Below are 19,193 nucleotides of genomic sequence, written 5' to 3'. Positions count from 1 at the left end.
AGAACCGTGGCGTTCCCCTCCCCTGATTGGCGTGCGGGCCCCTCTAGCCGGGTGGTGCCTCTTGTGGTCGTCGGTACGTGGACAGGGGGTGGCTTGTGGGGTTGGGGAGGTCCTGGCAAAATCCATGGCCGGCTTGGCTGGCCGCGCCGACGACGATGCCTGCGTGCGTTGTTCCCCTTCCTCGAGGCGTTGGTACGGACTGCCTCCCTCCACTTCCCCTTCCTATAGGTCTTCGGGGCGAAAGCCCTAACTTTGTTGGGCGGTGACAGCACTCCCAGTGTCGTTCCCTTCTTGAAGGCGCCGCCTTTGGAGCCTTGTAGTTGGTGGGTGCTTGTGGTTGGTTGGTGGCACCGGCGGTGTGGCCGTCTTCGTCCTGGCATGATGCTCCCCCTCTTCCAGTGCTGGATGTGTGCATCGGCCTTGTTCTGCGCAAGGAGAGCCTCCGGTGACTCGTGGGGATGCGTTGACCCTCTCTATGTGGCCATCTCCGGCGGCGTCCACCCACCTGTCGACGGTGCGGCGCCTTCGATCCAGGCGAGGAGGTTGTGGCCTCCTTCGAAGTTGGGTGTTGGATGCGATGTGTCGGGGTCCGTAGGTGCATGGCGACGGCATGCCCCGCTGATGTCGGTCCCTCTCTCCTTTGTGCCAGCGCGATCTTGCTCCTAATGCTACATTCTCGGTCGAGGACCTCGGCATCTTCGGCTTCACCCTTCATTGCTTATCTTCAGTTACCGCGGTGTGTGAGGCTTAGTTTCATGTTGCCCGTCGTTTTTGTATCTTCCGCCGTGAATTTTCTTCTTTTTGCGTGAGGGCGTGTGCTTATAATCCTGATCGGTTGATGGCTTTGTTAATTCAAAGTTGGGCTAGGCTCGAGCCTCATCTCGGGCCTGGTTGATGCCTTTTCTTTAAAAAAAATGGCATCAAAACCACACCATTACAATTATAAGTCACACGTACTTTTGAAACATGGACACCTTCTGTTTTTCGTTTCAAAACAACAAGCACCTTTCATGTTAACCGTGTGAACTATCACCCATCTCAGCAGAATATTGTCGAGTATTGAAGATTACTCTGTCGATCACATCCGCGAGACAAGTGTAAAAATGAAAAATAGCAAGCACAATGGAACGCTTAGCGCTTGTTTATATATTTACTATGATGCATAGCATTGCCATTGGTGGCTACAACCTTTTTTCATGTGACTCTCATCTCCCGAGCATCAACATCTCATAGGCAGGCAGGGGAGAGCAGACTACAGAGGAATATCGAGGCCTTTCCCCACTTCGAAACCGATTATCTCAAGAACACCTTTGTGCAATATCTGAAAAGAAAGAAAGATCAGAGCCCCTAGCTAAAACGCATGAATAATCACAAATGCATACATACAGTGAGGCAAATTCGAATTAAGACAGTTGTTTCGCGATTGAACGATTGGTGTATAGCTAGATTTTCCTTACCAGCTCCACGATGAAGGTCCCGATGAGTCCCATCATGCAGGCCCTGGAGTTCCAGACCTCGGCGGTCTTGGTGAACCCGAGGAACGGCTCACTCAGCTTGGGCTGCGCCCGTGGCACCTGGACCTAGCAGGAAGAAACACCAAACTAAAGTTAAACCACTTGCTTATTTCTCAACTCTACACATGAATCAAATCAATCAAGTGCAGAAGATTTCAAGTTAGCGCAGAGGCACGGGGAACGAAGGAAGCGATGGATGCAGGGACTTACTCCGGCAGGAAGCTTGGCTGCCCGGACTCTGAAAGCGGCCGCTCTCGGTGAGCGGTTAGCGGCAGCATTCTTCTGTCCGCGGAAGGTCTGGACTGCTAGGAGAGACGGTGCATGAACCATGGAGGCCACGGCCATTGCTGCACACTAATTAACCACGGCGCCACGGGGAGTTGGCAGGGGAGGAGGAAGAGCAGGCCGGGACTGCAATGCAACAACGGCTGGGAAGGTAGAGAGAGGCCACGGGAGGGAGGGAGGGAGGGAAGTCGGCTAGCAAATGAGCGGTGGAGGAGGTGGCCGGGTTGCGTACCACGGTGCCACCAACCTTATCCGGCGGCATATGTGGCAATAAGTGGACGTACGGTGGTTGGAGCATGCATGTGTGCAGCTGCGTGACACCCAAACTTGCGTGCGTGGTAGGGTACCGCAGGCCGGGTAGACGACATACGTTCCACTTCCACCTAGTAAATGTGCACGTCTTGACAAATATGAATGTTCATAACCACTATAAATGTTGACAAATATAAATGCTAACAACCACTATAAATATTGACAAATATAAATTTTTAATAACCACTATAAATGTTAATAATTGTTGTATTAGCAAACTAATATGTGGCTGAATGGTTAAAATGACAAATGATAACACCAGCGCACCAGAGTTCAAGTAAATTTTAAATGTTTTGCTAAGATTCCCGCGGCGAGTGGCCGACGAGATGACCCTGCTCCGACGAAGTTGCCTTGAAGCTGGTGGGGAGCACCACCGGTGTTGGAATGGGGCAACATTGGACTCCCGGAAGCAAAGCCGGCGCTCCAGTAGAGCTTCACCGGAGTTGCAATGAAGCTTCATCAGATGGCGTCGGTGCTGCGTTTGGAGCTTTACCGGAGCTGCATTGAAGCTTCGCTAGAGCTCCCAGTGCTGTGTTGGAGCTCTGTCAGAGTTGACCAGATCTGTCAGTGCTACGTTGGAGCTTCGTCGGAGTTGCATTGGAGCTTCGCCGGACGCCGTCAGTGCTGCGTTGATGCTTTGCTGGACGCCGACGGTGCGTCATGAAAGATGCAGTGAAGTTTTTGCCGGGATGCAGCAGCGCGGCATCAAAGCAGTTGGGCGCTTACTTCTACCGTTTTGGTGTTGCTATGATCCAACGGCCACAACGGGCTAATCGATTGGCCACCTAGCCGGATGATTTTTTATCCGGCTGATCCGTAGCAGTCGCCACGTTTGGTTTCATCCGCTTCAGACCCAAATCACGAGTAAGTTATTCGCAAAAAAAAAACACGAGTAAGTTTAGGACAAAAATGAATTTGAACGGACACAAAACCAAGAATAAAGCGGGTTATCGTTTTTTCAAGTTTGAACCCCGAGAGGATGTTGGTTGGAGTTGGCCTGAGACACTGGGTTCGTGGCCAGTGAGGCAGCGCGCTCCACCGTCTCGCGTCATGGCGCCGAGTGTAGCGTAGCGTACCCACCGGTGGCGATAAGTATAAACGGCCAGCTCCAGCTGCGTGATTCCAAAAGATTAATGGACGGGCCCCGGCAGCCGACACAGACCATGTGCCCGCGCCGGCCGCATTATCGAAGCCGCTGCCGTGACGCCGCCCCACCGCCAGTTCACCACCAGCTCCAGCACAACAAGAGCATCTAATAATAAGCTTCAGGCTAAAAGGGGAACAGCACACTGACACCGTCGCAGCAGAAGCAGAAGCAGAAGAGAAGCAGAGCAGCGGCGGCGACCATGGCGCCAAGGTCAGACCTCCTCGCCGCGCTAGCGTTGGCCCTCCTCGCCGCGAGCGTCCTTAGTACGGGGGCCAAGGCCGACTTCGACGACCAGTTCGAGGTGATCGGCGACCGCGACCACATCGGGTACCGGGACGACGGCAACGACAAGGGCCAGGAGTTCTCGCTGGAGCTCGACCAGGAGTCCGGCTCCGGCTTCAAGTCCAAGGCCAAGTACCTCTTCGGCGAGTTCCAGGTCCGGATGAAGCTCGTCGACGGCAACTCCGCCGGCACCGTCACCTCCTTCTACGTACGAATTAAGCCATCTCATCTTCGTCTTTGTGCTGTGCTGTGGTGTGCTGGAGCCTGGATCTAGCTTGGTTGCTAAATAGTTAAAATGTTTGTTCAGCTGACCTCCGGCGAGAGCGCCACCCACGACGAGATCGACATCGAGTTCATGGGAAACTCGAGCGGCGACCCCTACGTGATGAACACCAACGTCTGGGCCAGCGGCGACGGCAAGAAGGAGCACCAGTTCTACCTCTGGTTCGACCCCTCCGCCGACTTCCACACCTACAAGATCACATGGAACCCAAAGAACATCATGTAAGAATATGCCTCATTTCCCTCCCAACTAATCACGGATTAACTCCAACTAATTCATGGCATGGCAAATTGGATGTCAGATTCGAGGTGGACGGCGTGCCGGTGAGGACCTTCAAGAAGTACGACGGCCTGCCGTTCCCGTCGGCGCGGCCGATGACGGTGCACGCGACGCTGTGGGACGGCAGCTACTGGGCGACGCAGCACGGCACCGTCAAGATCCACTGGCGCCACGACCCCTTCGTCGTCCCCTACCAGGGCTACCACGCCAACGGCTGCGTCCACGACAAGGCCACCAACAAGACCTCCTGCCCCGCCGGCAGCGACGCCTGGATGCACCGCGAGCTCGACGACGGCGAGCTCAGCACCGTCGCGTGGGCCGAGCGCAACTGCCTCTCCTACAACTACTGCGCCGACGGATGGCGCTTCCCCAAGGGCTTCCCCGGCGAGTGCGGACGCAAGTGATGATGATGATGATGATGATTAGTGGCTGTCCAGGATTTGATTAATTTGATTCTTGATTAGTAGTGGTGCTGCAGAACAGAATTGCCCTTCTTCTTGTTCGTTTCATGATTCCATTATTGGACATGTACATGTCTTCTTACCTTACATTACATTACATTACCGGCCCCATTTTTCTCCCGTGTATGTACATTTTTGCAATCTTTAATTGGTTAGAAATGTGAAGAAAGTGAGAGGGAAAGGGTGTGTCCCTATAGTTGATCTTTTGGTTCATGTGTTGACATTTTGTCTTGGGTGTCAGTCACATGCATTTTCTGACTTTTTGTTAGTAGAAAGATGAGGATTCTTGCAAGCAAATTATATGGTTGTTGAGTGGAAGGAAGGAAGGAAGCAGACAAGCGAGGGTGGTGCGCATTGAGTGATGGCACGCACATGCTCTGCTACTCATACTCAATGGTGGGGTGGCACGTTCCAGCGGCGCCACTGTCCGATCTACTAGTACCTCTCACTGCCCGCCGGGTACTCTGTGGTACTACTAGCAGTTAACATTAACCATTGTTTGTTGGTCACTTGCAGTTGCAGACGACGACTACTACCCGTTGTTGGACGTTCAAACTGTAATGACCTACTTACATGGTCAAAATTGGCTTTGGCTGTATTTGCTGCTGCAGTGGCTCTCAAATTCAAAAGGCTGGGCGTGGCAGGAACAACGGCGACAAAAAAAAATTAGTTCTAACCACAAAGGCTAAGAAAATCTTACCTGAGTTTAGAAAAAAAATTCAATCTAACATTTTTACGTGACATCAACGTCCCTCGCGTTTGGGTTACACGGGAGACGTCATGGGCCCTGGCATTTGGTTTGGGCCCGCCCGATCCTCCTCGTTGCTGCCCTGCTGATGTGGCAAAGGGTCAGACGCGAGGCACCCTGGCGCCTGGTTGCGAGGCCCAAACGCCACACACCCTCGCGTCTGGCCCAGTTAAGTCAGCCAGCCGCACGGGCCCGCCCCATCCGGTGGATATTTGTTCATCTCCAGCCAGAACGCATCTGGCTCTCGCCCCCTCTTCGCCCTCACACTTCACCTCCCCTGATTTACTCCCTCCTCCATCAAAGTGTGTGGATCCAAGCCCCCCAATCATACTTGAGGTAATCTCCCCCAATCCTTCAAAAAAAATTAGCATCTTATTTTCAGAGTATTTGTGAAGAACGGGTGATGTTAGATAAGTAGATTATTTCTTATTTTTAGGGATTTCTTTGTAGTTGTTAGATTGTATAGGTTTGTTCAATATGTTGGTATATTATTTTGGCCTTTGGGGTATTTTGTTGAATATGTTAGTATATATGATGTGTTGTAGATTTTGTTTAATAATTTAGTGTTGATATGATGTGGGCATAATGGATTGATTTTAGGCAACCAAAAATTATCATTGATGTGCTTAATTCATTATCGTTGTTTTAGATGGGGAGACTTGATAATGTTCATTATATGGACAAGGAGGCATTTTTTACTAACAATGCCGATGGGGATGAGGAAGTCATTGTTTTTTATACAAGCCCTAGCTACCATGAGTTTGTTGCAAAAGTGAGACATGTCTTAAAGTGGATGGACCCCAATGATGGTGTTAAGTTAATAGGAAGGTATGATGTTAGAGTTGGAGTCAAATCTCGCTCGAAAAGTATGCCTATCACCTCTGACTTGCATTGGGACGTGTACAAGGAACAAGTTGTCAAATCAGATGTCAAGTCAATTGAATTGTCTGCCACCAAGGTTGAACCACCTCGGGCTGAAATTGACCTTAACTGACTTGTCTCTTCCCCAATGACCGAGAGGACAAGCGTGCCTTTTGTTGAGTGCTGGCAGTCCCCGGCAACGGCGCCAGAAAAGAGCTGCTGGCAGTCCCCGGCAACGGCGCCAAAAAAGAGCTGCTGGCAGTCCCCGGCAATGGCGCCAGAAGAGAACCGCTTCCAGTTGCTCAACAATTAGCAATTGTCTTGCAATGGCCCACCAGTGTGTGGGATTGCGGCAGTTTTCGAGGATAGAGTATTCAACCCAAATTTGTTGGTTCGACACGATGGGAGTGAAAGGATATTCTCCAGTATTAGCAGTTGAGTCGTCAGCTCAACCACACCTGAAAGATTAGTATCTGCAAGCAGGATATAAGCAGCAAAAATAGTATGATAGCAATGGTGCCAGAGACGATCTGTTGACAAGGCAAACTATTCCTAACTGTTGTATCAATGACGCCAGAAAAGTATTGTAGCAGGTAGTAGCAGTGTAACAAGTAACAGCAGTGGCAAGAAACTGTTGGAATTATGCCCTAGAGGCAATAATAAATATAGTTATTATTATAATTCCGGTATCAAGATAATAGATTATTATCCATGCTATAATTGTATTGAATGAAGACTCATTTACATGTGTGGATACATAGACAAAACACCGTCCCTAGCATGCCTCTAGTTGGCTAGCCAGTTGATCAATGATAGTCAGTGTCTTCTGATTATGAAACAAGGTGTTGTTACTTGATAACTGGATCACGTCATTGGGAGAATCACGTGATGGACTAGACCCAAACTAATAGACGTAGCATGTTGATCGTGTCATTTTGTTGCTACTGTTTTCTGCGTGTCAAGTATTTATTCCTATGACCATGAGATCATATAACTCACTGACACCGGAGGAATGCTTTGTGTGTATCAAACGTCGCAACGTAACTGGGTGACTATAAAGATGCTCTACAGGTATCTCCGAAGGTGTTAGTTGAGTTAGTATGGATCAAGACTGGGATTTGTCACTCCGTGTGACGGAGAGGTATCTCGGGGCCCACTCGGTAATACAACATCGCACACAAGCCTTGCAAGCAATGTAACTTAGTGTAAGTTGCGGGATCTTGTATTACGGAACGAGTAAAGAGACTTGCCGGTAAACGAGATTGAAATAGGTATGCGGATACTGACGATCGAATCTCGGGGCAAGTAACATACCGAAGGACAAAGGGAATGACATACGGGATTATACGAATCCTTGGCACTGAGGTTCAAACGATAAGATCTTCGTAGAATATGTAGGATCCAATATGGGCATCCAGGTCCCGCTATTGGATATTGACCGAGGAGTCTCTCGGGTCATGTCTACATAGTTCTCAAACCCGCAGGGTCTGCACACTTAAGGTTTGACGTTGTTTTATGCGTATTTGAGTTGTATGGTTGGTTACCGAATGTTGTTCGGAGTCCCGGATGAGATCTCGGACTTCACGAGGGTTTCCGGAATGGTCCGGAAACGAAGATTGATATATAGGATGACCTCATTTGATTACCGGAAGGTTTTCGGAGTTACCGGGAATGTACCTGGAATGACGAATGGGTTCCGGGAGTTCACCGGGGGGGGGGGGCAACCCACCCCGGGGAAGCCCATAGGCCTTGGGGGAGACACACCAGCCCTTAGTGGGCTGGTGGGACAGCCCACAAGTGCCCTATGCGCCAAGGAGAAAAAAATCAAGAGAGAAAAAAAAGGAGGAGGTGGGAAGGAAGGGGGACTCCCTCCCACCAAACCTAGTCCAACTCGGTTTGGGGGGGGGGAGAGTCCTCCCCTTTGGCTCGGCTGACCCCCTTGAGGGTCCTTGGACCCCAAGGCAAGGCCCCCTCCCTCCCACCTATATATACGGAGGATTTAGGGCTGATTTGAGACGACTTTTCCACGGCAGCCCGACCACATACCTCCACGGTTTTTCCTCTAGATCGCGTTTCTGCACAGCTCGGGCGGAGCCCTGCTGAGACAAGGTCATCACCAACCTCCGGAGCGCCGTCACGCTGCCGGAGAACTCTTCTACCTCTCCGTCTCTCTTGCTGGATCAAGAAGGCCGAGATCATCGTTGAGCTGTACGTGTGCTGAACGCGGAGGTGCCGTCCGTTCGGTACTAGATCGTGGGACTGATCGCGGGATTGTTCGCGGGGCGGATCGAGGGACGTGAGGACGTTCCACTACATCAACCGCGTTCTCTAACGCTTCTGCTGTACGGTCTACAAGGGTACGTAGATCACTCATCCCCTCTCGTAGATGGACATCACCATGATAGGTCTTCGTGCGCGTAGGAAAATTTTTGTTTCCCATGCGACGTTCCCCAACAGTGGCATCATGAGCTAGGTTCATGCGTAGATGTCTTCTCGAGTAGAACACAAAAGTTTTTGTGGGCGGTGATGTGCGTTTTTCTGCCCTCCTTAGTCTTTTCTTGATTCCGCGGTATTGTTGGATTGAAGCGGCTTGGACCGACATTACTCGTACGCTTACGAGAGACTGGTTTCATCGTTACGAGTAACCCCCTTTGCTCAAAGATGACTGGCAAGTGTCGGTTTCTCCAACTTTAGTTGAATCGGATTTGACCAAGGAGGTCCTTGGATGAGGTTAAATAGCAACTCATATATCTCCGTTGTGGTATTTGCGTAAGTAAGATGCGATCCTACTAGATACCCTTGGTCACCACGTAAAACATGCAACAACAAAATTAGAGGACGTCTAACTTGTTTTTGCAGGGTATGATTGTGATGTGATATGGCCAACGATGTGATGTGATATATTGGATGTATGAGATGATCATGTTGTAATAGAAATATCGACTTGCACGTCGATGGTACGGCAACCGGCAGGAGCCATAGGGTTGTATTTATACTAACGTTTGTGCTTGCAGATGCATTTACTATTTTGCTAGGATGTCGCTTTAGTAGTAATAGCATAAGTAGCACGACAACCCCGACGGCAACACGTTGATGGATGATCATGGTGTGGCGCCGGTGACAAGAAGATCGTGCCGGTGCTTTGGTGATGGAGATCAAGAAGCACGTGATGATGGCCATATCATGTCACTTATGAATTGCATGTGATGTTAATCCTTTTATGCACCTTATTTTGCTTAGATCGACGGTAGCATTATGAGGTGATCTCTCACTAAAATTTCAAGACGAAATTGTGTTCTCCCCGAGTGTGCACCGTTGCTACAGTTCGTCGTTTCGAGACACCACGTGATGATCGGGTGTGATAGACTCAACGTTCACATACAACGGGTGCAAAACAGTTGCGCACGCGGAACACTCGGGTTAAGCTTGACGAGCCTAGCATGTGCAGACATGGCCTCGGAACACATGAGACCGAAAGGTCAATCATGAATCATATAGTTGATATGATTAGCATAGGGATGCTTACCACTGAAACTATACTCAACTCACGTGATGATCGGACTTGGGATAGTGTAAGTGGATTATGAACCACTCAAATGACTAGAGAGATGTACTTTTTGAGTGGGAGTTTAGCACACAATTTGATTAAGTTGAACTCTAATTATCTTGAACATAGTCTAAGTCCACTTTAAATATATTTGTGTTGTAGATCATGGTCACGCGACAGTCATCCTGAATTTTAATACGTTCCTAGAGAAAGCTAAGTTGAAAGATGATGGAAGCAACTTTGTAGACTCGGCTCGTAATCTTAAGCTAATCTTACAAGCTGGGAAGAAGGATTATGTCCTTAATGCTGCGCTAGGAGATGAACCACCCGCTACGGCTGATCAGGATGTTAAGAACGCTTGGTTAGCACGTAAGGAGGACTACTCAATAGTTCAATGTGCAGTATTGTATGGCTTAGAACCGGGACTTCAACGTAGCTTTGAGCGTCATGGAGCATTTGAGATGTTCCAGGAGTTGGAGTTTATCTTTCAGAAGAACGCCCGGATCGAGAGGTATGAGACCTCCGATAAATTCTATGCTTGCAAGATGGAGGAAAACTCGTCTGTCAGTGGACATGTGCTCAAAATGTCTGGGTACTCACACCGTCTAGCTGAGCTGGGGATTGAACTCCCGCAAGAAGCTATCACTGACAGAATCCTTCAATCACTGCCACCAAGCTATAAAGGCTTTGTGTTGAACTACAACATGCAAGGGATGAACAAGTCTCCCGGCGAGTTGTTTGCGATGCTGAAAGTCGCAGAGTCTGAACTCCGTAAAGAGCATCAAGTGTTGATGGTGAGCAAGACCACTAGTTTCAAGAGAAACGGCAAAGGCAAGAAGGGCAATTCGAAGAAGAGCGGCAAGCCTGTTGCCAATCCGCCGAAGAAACCCAAAGCTGGACCTAAGCCTGAAACGGAGTGTTTCTATTGCAAGGGTATGGGTCACTGGAAGCGCAATTGCCCCAAGTATCTGGCAGATAAGAAGGCGGGCAAAGAAAAATCAGGTATATTTTATATACATGTTATTGATGTGTACTTAACCGGCTCTCGTAGTAGTGCCTGGGTATTCGATACCGGTTCTGTTGGTCACATTTGCAACTCGAAACAGGAACTGCGGAATAGACGAAGGCTGGCGAAAGACGAAGTGACGATGCGCGTAGGAAATGGTTCCAAGGTTGATGCAATCGCCGTCGGCACAGTGTCACTTCAGCTACCATCGGGATTAGTGATGAACTTAAATCGTTGTTATTTAGTGCCTGCGTTGAGCATGAACATTATCTCTGGATCTTGTTTATTGCGAGACGGTTACTCTTTTAAGTCTGAGAATAATGGTTGTTCTATTTCTATGAGTAACATCTATTATGGTCATGCACCGAATGTGAGAGGATTGTTCATATTGAATCTTGATAGCGATACGCATATACATAACATTGAGACCAAAAGAGTTAGAGTAAACAATGATAGCGCCATATTTTTGTGGCACTGCCGCTTGGGTCATATTGGTGTAAAGCGCATGAAGAAACTCCATGCTGATGGACTTTTGGAGTCACTTGACTTTGATTCACTTGACACGTGCGAACCATGCCTAATGGGCAAGATGACTAAGACTCCGTTCTTCGGAACAATGGAGCGTGCAAGTGACTTGTTGGAAATCATACATACCGATGTGTGTGGTCCAATGAGCGTAGAGGCACGCGGCGGCTATCGTTATTTTCTCACCTTCATTGACGATTTAAGTAGATATGGTTATGTCTACTTGATGAAGCACAAGTCTGAAACATTTGAAAAGTTCAAGCAATTTCAGAGTGAAGTGGAAAATCATCGTAACAAGAAGATCAAGTTCCTATGGTCTAATCGTGGGGGTGAATATCTGAGTTTCGAGTTTGGTGCTCACTTAAGACAATGTGGAATTGTTTCGCAGTTAACACCGCCTGGAACACCACAGCGTAATGGTGTGTCCGAACGTCGTAATCGTACTTTGTTAGAGATGGTGCGATCTATGATGTCTCTTACTGATTTGCCGTTATCATTTTGGGGTTATGCATTAGAAACAGCTGCATTCACTTTAAATAGGGCACCATCAAAATCCGTTGAGACGACACCATACGAACTGTGGTATGGCAAAAGGCCAAAGTTGTCGTTTCTTAAAGTTTGGGGATGTGATGCTTATGTCAAAAAGCTTCAGCCTGAAAAGCTGGAACCCAAAGCGGAAAAGTGCGTCTTCATAGGTTACCCAAAAGAGACAGTTGGGTACACCTTCTATCTCAAATCTGAGGGCAAAGTGTTTGTTGCTAAAAACGGAGCTTTTCTCGAGAAGGAGTTTCTCTCGAGAGAATTGAGTGGGAGGAAGATAGAACTTGACGAGGTTGTCGAACCTCTCATCCCTCTGGATGGTGGCGCAGGGCAAGGGGAAACCTCTGTCGTTGCGACGCCGGTTGAGGAGGAAGTTAATGATGATGATCATGAAACTCTAGTTCAAGTTTCTATTGAACCACGCAGGTCGACGAGATCACGCGCTGCTCCAGAGTGGTACGGTAATCCCGTCTTATTAATCATGTTGTTAGACAACAATGAACCTGCAAATTATGAAGAAGCAATGGTGGGCCCAGATTCCAAAAAATGGCTAGAAGCCATGAAATCCGAGATAGGATCCATGTATGAGAACAAAGTGTGGACTTTGGAGATACTACCTGAGGGCCGCAAGGCTATTCAGAACAAATGGATCTTTAAGAAGAAGACGGACACTGACGGTAATGTGACCGTTTATAAAGCTCGACTTGTGGCAAAGGGTTTTTCACAAGTTCCAGGAGTTGACTACGATGAGACTTTCTCAACCGTAGCGATGCTTAAGTCCGTCAGAATCATGTTAGCAATAGCTGCATTTTTCGATTATGAAATCTGGCAGATGGATGTCAAAACGGCGTTCCTTAACGGTTTCCTTAAGGAAGAGTTGTATATGATGCAACCCGAAGGTTTTGTCGATCCTAAAAATGCTGACAAAGTGTGCAAGCTCCAGCGATCCATTTATGGACTGGTGCAAGCATCTCGGAGTTGGAACAAACGCTTTGATGAGGTGATCAAAGCATTTGGGTTTATACAAGTGGTTGGAGAATCCTGTATTTACAAGAAAGTGAGTGGGAGCTCTGTGGCGTTTCTAATATTATATGTGGATGACATATTACTGATTGGAAACAACGTAGAGCTTTTGGAGAGCATAAAAGGTTACTTGAATAAAAGTTTCTCTATGAAGGACCTAGGAGAAGCTGCTTACATTCTAGGCATTAAGATCTATAGGGATAGATCAAAACGCCTGATAGGACTTTCACAAAGCACATACCTTGATAAAGTTTTGAAGAGGTTCAAAATGGAACAGTCCAAGAAAGGGTTCTTGCCAGTTTTACAAGGTACGAGATTGAGTAAGACTCAGTGCCCAGCAACTGATGAAGATAGAGAGCATATGCGCTCCGTCCCCTATGCTTCAGCCATAGGTTCTATCATGTATGCGATGTTGTGCACTAGACCGGATGTTAGCCTGGCCATAAGTATGGCAGGTAGGTTCCAGAGTAATCCAGGAGTGGATCACTGGACAACGGTCAAGAATATCCTGAAGTACCTGAAAAGGACTAAGGAGATGTTTCTCGTGTATGGAGGTGACGAAGAGCTCGCCGTAAAAGGTTACGTCGATGCAAGCTTTGACACAGATCCGGACGACTCTAAGTCGCAAACCGGATACGTATTTATTCTTAATGGGGGTGCAGTAAGCTGGTGCAGTTCCAAGCAAAGCGTCGTAGCAGATTCTACATGTGAAGCGGAGTACATGGCTGCCTCAGAGGCGGCTAAGGAGGGTGTCTGGATGAAGCAGTTCATGACGGATCTTGGAGTGGTGCCAAGTGCACTGGATCCAATAACCTTGTTCTGTGACAACACGGGTGCCATTGCCTTAGCAAAGGAACCACGGTTTCACAAGAAGACCAGACACATCAAACGACGCTTCAACCTCATCCGCGACTACGTCGAGGAAGAGGACGTAAATATATGCAAAGTGCACACGGATCTGAATGTAGCAGACCCGCTGACTAAACCTCTTCCACGGCCAAAACATGATCGACACCAGAACTGTATGGGTGTTAGATTTATTACAATGTAATTCACATGGTGATGTGAGGGCTAGATTATTGACTCTAGTGCAAGTGGGAGACTGTTGGAATTATGCCCTAGAGGCAATAATAAATATAGTTATTATTATAATTCCTGTATCAAGATAATAGTTTATTATCCATGCTATAATTGTATTGAATGAAGACTCATTTACATGTGTGGATACATAGACAAAACACCGTCCCTAGCATGCCTCTAGTTGGCTAGCCAGTTGATCAATGATAGTCAGTGTCTTCTGATTATGAAACAAGGTGTTGTTACTTGATAACTGGATCACGTCATTGGGAGAATCACGTGATGGACTAGACCCAAACTAATAGACGTAGCATGTTGGTCGTGTCATTTTGTTGCTACTGTTTTCTGCGTGTCAAGTATTTATTCCTATGACCATGAGATCATATAACTCACTGACACCGAAGGAATGCTTTGTGTGTATCAAACGTCGCAACGTAACTGGGTGACTATAAAGATGCTCTACAGGTATCTCTGAAGGTGTTAGTTGAGTTAGTATGGATCAAGACTGGGATTTGTCACTCCGTGTAACGGAGAGGTATCTCGGGGCCCACTCGGTAATACAACATCACACACAAGCCTTGCAAGCAATGTAACTTAGTGTAAGTTGCGGGATCTTGTATTACGGAACGAGTAAAGAGACTTGCCGGTAAACGAGATTGAAATAGGTATGCGGATACTGACGATCGAATCTCGGGGCAAGTAACATACCGAAGGACAAAGGGAATGACATACGGGATTATACGAATCCTTGGCACTGAGGTTCAAACGATAAGATCTTCGTAGAATATGTAGGATCCAATATGGGCATCCAGGTCCCGCTATTGGATATTGACCGAGGAGTCTCTCGGGTCATGTCTACATAGTTCTCGAACCCGCAGGGTCTGCACACTTAAGGTTCGACGTTGTTTTATGCGTATTTGAGTTGTATGGTTGGTTACCGAATGTTGTTCGGAGTCCCGGATGAGATCTCGGACGTCACGAGGGTTTCCGGAATGGTCCAGAAACGAAGATTGATATATAGGATGACCTCATTTGATTACCGGAAGGTTTTCGGAGTTACCGGGAATGTACCGGGAATGACGAATGGGTTCCGGGAGTTCACCGGGGGGGGGGGGGGGGGTAACCCACCCCGGGGAAGCCCATAGGCCTTGGGGGAGACACACCAGCCCTTAGTGGGCTGGTGGGACAGCCCACAAGTGCCCTATGCGCCATGGAGAAGAAAATCAAGAGAGAAAAAAAAAGGAGGAGGTGGGAAGGAAGGGGGACTCCCTCCCACCAAACCTAGTCCAACTCGGTTTGGGGGGGGGAGAGTCCTCCCCCTTGGCTCGGCCGACCCCCTTGAGGGTCCTTGGACCCCAAGGCAAGGCCCCCTCCCTCCCACCTATATATACGGAGGATTTAGGGCTGATTTGAGACGACTTTTCCACGGCAGCCCGACCACATACCTCCACGGTTTTTCCTCTAGATCGCGTTTCTGCACAGCTCGGGCGGAGCCCTGCTGAGACAAGGTCATCACCAACCTCCGGAGCGCCGTCACGCTGCCGGAGAACTCTTCTACCTCTCCGTCTCTCTTGCTGGATCAAGAACGCCGAGATCATCGTCGAGCTGTACGTGTGCTGAACGCGGAGGTGCCGTCCGTTCGGTACTAGATCGTGGGACTGATCGCGGGATTGTTCGCGGGGCGGATCGAGGGACGTGAGGACGTTCCACTACATCAACCGCGTTCTCTAACGCTTCTGCTGTACGGTCTACAAGGGTACGTAGATCACTCATCCCCTCTCGTAGATGGACATCATCATGATAGGTCTTCGTGCGCGTAGGAAATTTTTTGTTTCCCATGCGACGTTCCCCAACAGAAACAACAGTAGTGACAGCAGTAGCAAGTAGCAGCGGTAGCAAGTAACAACAACAACAAGTAACAGTAGTAGCAACAGTAGTGGCAGCAGCAGCAGGACAAAGCAAGTAACAGTAGCAGCAACAGTAGTAACAGCAGCAGCAAGTAACAATGGCAGTGGGACTAACTCGTAGGCAATGGATCGGTGATTTGTTGGATGACATTCATCATGCAACAGTTATAACACGGAGAGATATGTGGCTAGCTCCCGTTCGTCAATGTGATGTAGGCATGCATTCCGTGTGTAGTCATACGTGCTTAGGGAAAAGAACTTGCATGACATCTATTGTCCATCCCTCCCGTGGCAGCGGGGTCCAAATGGATACTACGGGATATTAAGGTTCTCCTTTTAATAAAGAACCGGACCAACGCATTAGCACTTGGTGAACACATGAACTCCTCAAACTATAGTCATCACCGGGACTGGTTCCGGTTATTGTCACTCCGGGGTTGCCGGATCATAACACATAGTAGGTAACTACAACTTCCAAGATCGGATCTAAAACACACATATATTGGTGACAACATAATAATTTCAGATCTGAAATCATGGCACTCGGGCCCTAGTGACAAGCATTAAGCATGGCAAAGTAGTAACAACATCAATCTCAGAACATAGTGGATACTAGGGATCAATCCCCGTCAAAACTAACTCGATTACATGATAGATCTCATCCTACTCATCACTGCCCAGCGAGCCTACGAATAGATTACTCACGAACGTTGAAGAGCTTCATGGAATTGGAGAGGAAAGAAGGTTGATGATGACGATGGTGACGATCTCCTTGATCCGGAGCCCAAAACGGACTCGAGATCTGCCCTCCACGGCAAGAACGGGATGTGGCGGCTGATCTGCAATCTTTGGCATTAGCTAGACGAATGCTTATGACAACAAACCTTCTCCTGCAACGCCACCAGAAGAATGCTGATAGCACTCCCCAGTAATGAAACTAGAAGAATGTTGTTGACGGCCCACCAGCGCGTGGGTTCGCAGCAGTTTTCGAGGGTAGAGTATTCGACCCAATTTGTTGATAAGCCAGTCAGGAGGTGAGAAAATACTCTCGAGTATTAGCAGCTGAATTTGTCGGATTCAACCACACCTGAAAGATTAGTATCTGCAAGCACAGTAGTAACAACAAAGTAATATGATAACAACGGTGTCAGAAACGATCTGTTGACGACAGACTATTCCTAACGATTGTATCAATGGCGCCTCCGTTGCCGCGTTGGCGGAAATTGTCAGTTCCCGTCAACGGCCGGTGAATCAATAGTGTAGCAGGTAGCAGCGGTGTAACGAGCAATAGTAGTGGCAAGGAACAACAATAGTGACAACAGTGGCAAGGAGCAACAGTAGAAAGCGACAGTAGTAGCAGCAGCAGCATAGCAAAACAAGTAACAACAATAGCAACAGTAGTAGTAGCAGCAGAGCAAGACAAGTAACAACAGTAGTAGGACAAACTCGTAGGCAATGGGTCGGTGATTTCTTTGGATGATATTCATCATGCAACAACTATAACCCGGAGAGACATGTGGCTAGCTCCCGTTCATCAATGTGATGTAGTTATGCATTCCGTGTGTCGTCATACGTGCTTAGGGAAAAGAACTTGCATGACATCTATTGTCCATCCCTCCCGTGGCAGCGGGGTCCAAAAGAAAACTACGGGATATTAAGGTTCTCCTTTTAATAAAGAACCGGACCAACGCATTAGCACTTGGTGAACACATGAACTCCTCAAACTACGGTCATCACCGGGAGTGGTTCCGGTTATTGTCACTCCGGGGTTGCCGGATCATAACACATAGTAGGTAACTACAACTTGCAAGATCGGATCTAAAACCCACATATATTGGTGACAACATAATAATTTCGGATCTGAAATCCTGGCACTCGGGCCCTAGTGACAAGCATTAAGCATGGAAAAGTAGTAGCAACATCAATCTCAGAACATATTGGATACTAGGGATCAATCCCCATCAAAACTAACTCGATTACATGATAGATCTCATCCTACTCATCACCGCCCAGCGAGCCTACGAATAGATTACTCACGAACGACGAAGAGCTTCATGGAATTGGAGAGGGAAGAAGGTTGATGATGACGATGTTGGGGAACGTCGCATGGGAAACAAAACTTTCCTACGCGCACGAAGACCTATCATGGTGATGTCCATCTACGAGAGGGGATGAGTGATCTACGTACCCTTGTAGATCATACAGCAGAAGCGTTAGTGAACGCGGTTGATGTAGTGGAACGTCCTCACGCCCCTCGATCCGCCCCGCGAACAATCCCGCGATCAGTCCCACGATCTAGTACCGAACGGACGGCACCTCCGCGTTCAGCACACGTACAACTCGACGATGATCTCGGCCTTCTTGATCCAGCAAGAGAGACGGAGAGGTAGAAGAGTTCTCCGGCAGCGTGACGGCGCTCCGGAGGTTGGTGATGATCTTGTCTCAGCAGGGCTCCGCCCGAGCTCCGCAGAAACGCGATCTAGAGGAAAAACTATGGAGGTATGTGGTCGGGCAGCCGTGAGAAAGTCGTCTCAAATCAGCCCTAAAACCTCCGTATATATAGGTGGGAGGGAGGGGAGGAGGCAGCCTCAAAACATAAAGGTTTGGCCGAAATTGGAGGTGGAGGAGTCCTACTCCAATCCTACTTGGAGTAGGATTCCACCTTCCCACTTGGAAACTCTTTCCACCTTGTGTTTTTTCCTTCTCAAACCTTATGGGCCTTAGTGGGAACTTATTCCAGCCCACTAGGGGCTGGTTTATCTCTTCCCATAGCCCATGAGACCCCTTGGGGCGTGACACCCCTCCCGATGGTCCCCGGCACCCCTCCCGGCACTCCCGGTACACTACCGATAAGCCCGAAACTTTTCCGGTAATGCACGAAAACCTTGCGGTAACCAAATGAGGTCATCCTATATATCAATCTTTGTTTCCGGACCATTCCGGAAACCCTCGTGACGTCCGTGATCTCATCCGGGACTCCGAACAACATTCGGTAACCAACCATATAACTCAAATACGCATAAAACAACGTCGAACCTTAAGTGTGCAGACCCTGCGGGTTCGAGAACTATGTAGACATGACCCGAGAGACTCCTCGGTCAATATCCAATAGCGGGACCTGGATGCCCATATTGGATCCTACATATTCTACGAAGATCTTATCGTTTGAACCTCAGTGCCAAGGATTCATATAATCCCGTATGTCATTCCCTTTGTCCTTCGGTATGTTACTTGCCCGAGATTCGATCGTCAGTATCCGTATACCTATTTCAATCTCGTTTACTGGCAAGTCTCTTTACTCGTTCCGTAATACAAGATCCCGCAACTTACACTAAGTTACATTGCTTGCAAGGCTTGTGTGTGATGTTGTATTACCGAGTGGGCCCCGAGATACCT

At 48.3% G+C, this 19,193-nt stretch overlaps 2 protein-coding genes across 2 annotated transcripts; one reads left to right on the top strand and one right to left on the bottom strand.

Annotated features, from left to right (window-relative positions):
• Positions 1–1,111: 1,111 nt before the first annotated feature.
• Positions 1,112–2,029, bottom strand: LOC123402098 (light-harvesting complex-like protein OHP1, chloroplastic). Its single transcript, XM_045095976.1, has 3 exons — positions 1,725–2,029; positions 1,458–1,580; positions 1,112–1,321 (listed from the first exon to the last, which is right to left on the bottom strand). Exons 1-3 carry the CDS (start codon positions 1,857–1,859, stop codon positions 1,253–1,255), a joined length of 327 nt encoding a protein of 108 aa, XP_044951911.1. The 5' UTR covers positions 1,860–2,029; the 3' UTR covers positions 1,112–1,252.
• A 1,218-nt stretch (positions 2,030–3,247) lies between these two features.
• Positions 3,248–4,744, top strand: LOC123402097 (xyloglucan endotransglycosylase/hydrolase protein 8-like). The gene is made up of 3 exons (XM_045095974.1): positions 3,248–3,748; positions 3,848–4,044; positions 4,125–4,744. The coding sequence occupies exons 1-3, from the start codon at positions 3,458–3,460 to the stop codon at positions 4,504–4,506; spliced, it is 870 nt and encodes a 289-aa protein (XP_044951909.1). The 5' UTR covers positions 3,248–3,457; the 3' UTR covers positions 4,507–4,744.
• The last annotated feature ends 14,449 nt before the right edge of the window (positions 4,745–19,193 follow it).

The sequence above is a fragment of the Hordeum vulgare genome, chromosome 6H (genome assembly GCF_904849725.1).
Source record: "Hordeum vulgare subsp. vulgare chromosome 6H, MorexV3_pseudomolecules_assembly, whole genome shotgun sequence".
Classification (NCBI taxonomy): domain Eukaryota; kingdom Viridiplantae; phylum Streptophyta; class Magnoliopsida; order Poales; family Poaceae; genus Hordeum; species Hordeum vulgare.
This window is presented reverse-complemented; position numbering and strand designations above follow the sequence as displayed.

Coding starts and splice junctions, on each gene's coding strand:
- LOC123402098 (XM_045095976.1), bottom strand. CDS start 1,859: ATGGCCGTGGCCTCCATGGTTCATGCACCGTCTCTCCTAGCAGTCCAG. Junction 1,581..1,724: donor CAGCCAAGCTTCCTGCCGGA/GTAAGTCCCTGC, acceptor TCTTCCTGCTAG/GTCCAGGTGCCACGGGCGCA. Junction 1,322..1,457: donor GGACCTTCATCGTGGAGCTG/GTAAGGAAAATC, acceptor CTTTCTTTTCAG/ATATTGCACAAAGGTGTTCT.
- LOC123402097 (XM_045095974.1), top strand. CDS start 3,458: ATGGCGCCAAGGTCAGACCTCCTCGCCGCGCTAGCGTTGGCCCTCCTC. Junction 3,749..3,847: donor GCACCGTCACCTCCTTCTAC/GTACGAATTAAG, acceptor ATGTTTGTTCAG/CTGACCTCCGGCGAGAGCGC. Junction 4,045..4,124: donor TGGAACCCAAAGAACATCAT/GTAAGAATATGC, acceptor ATTGGATGTCAG/ATTCGAGGTGGACGGCGTGC.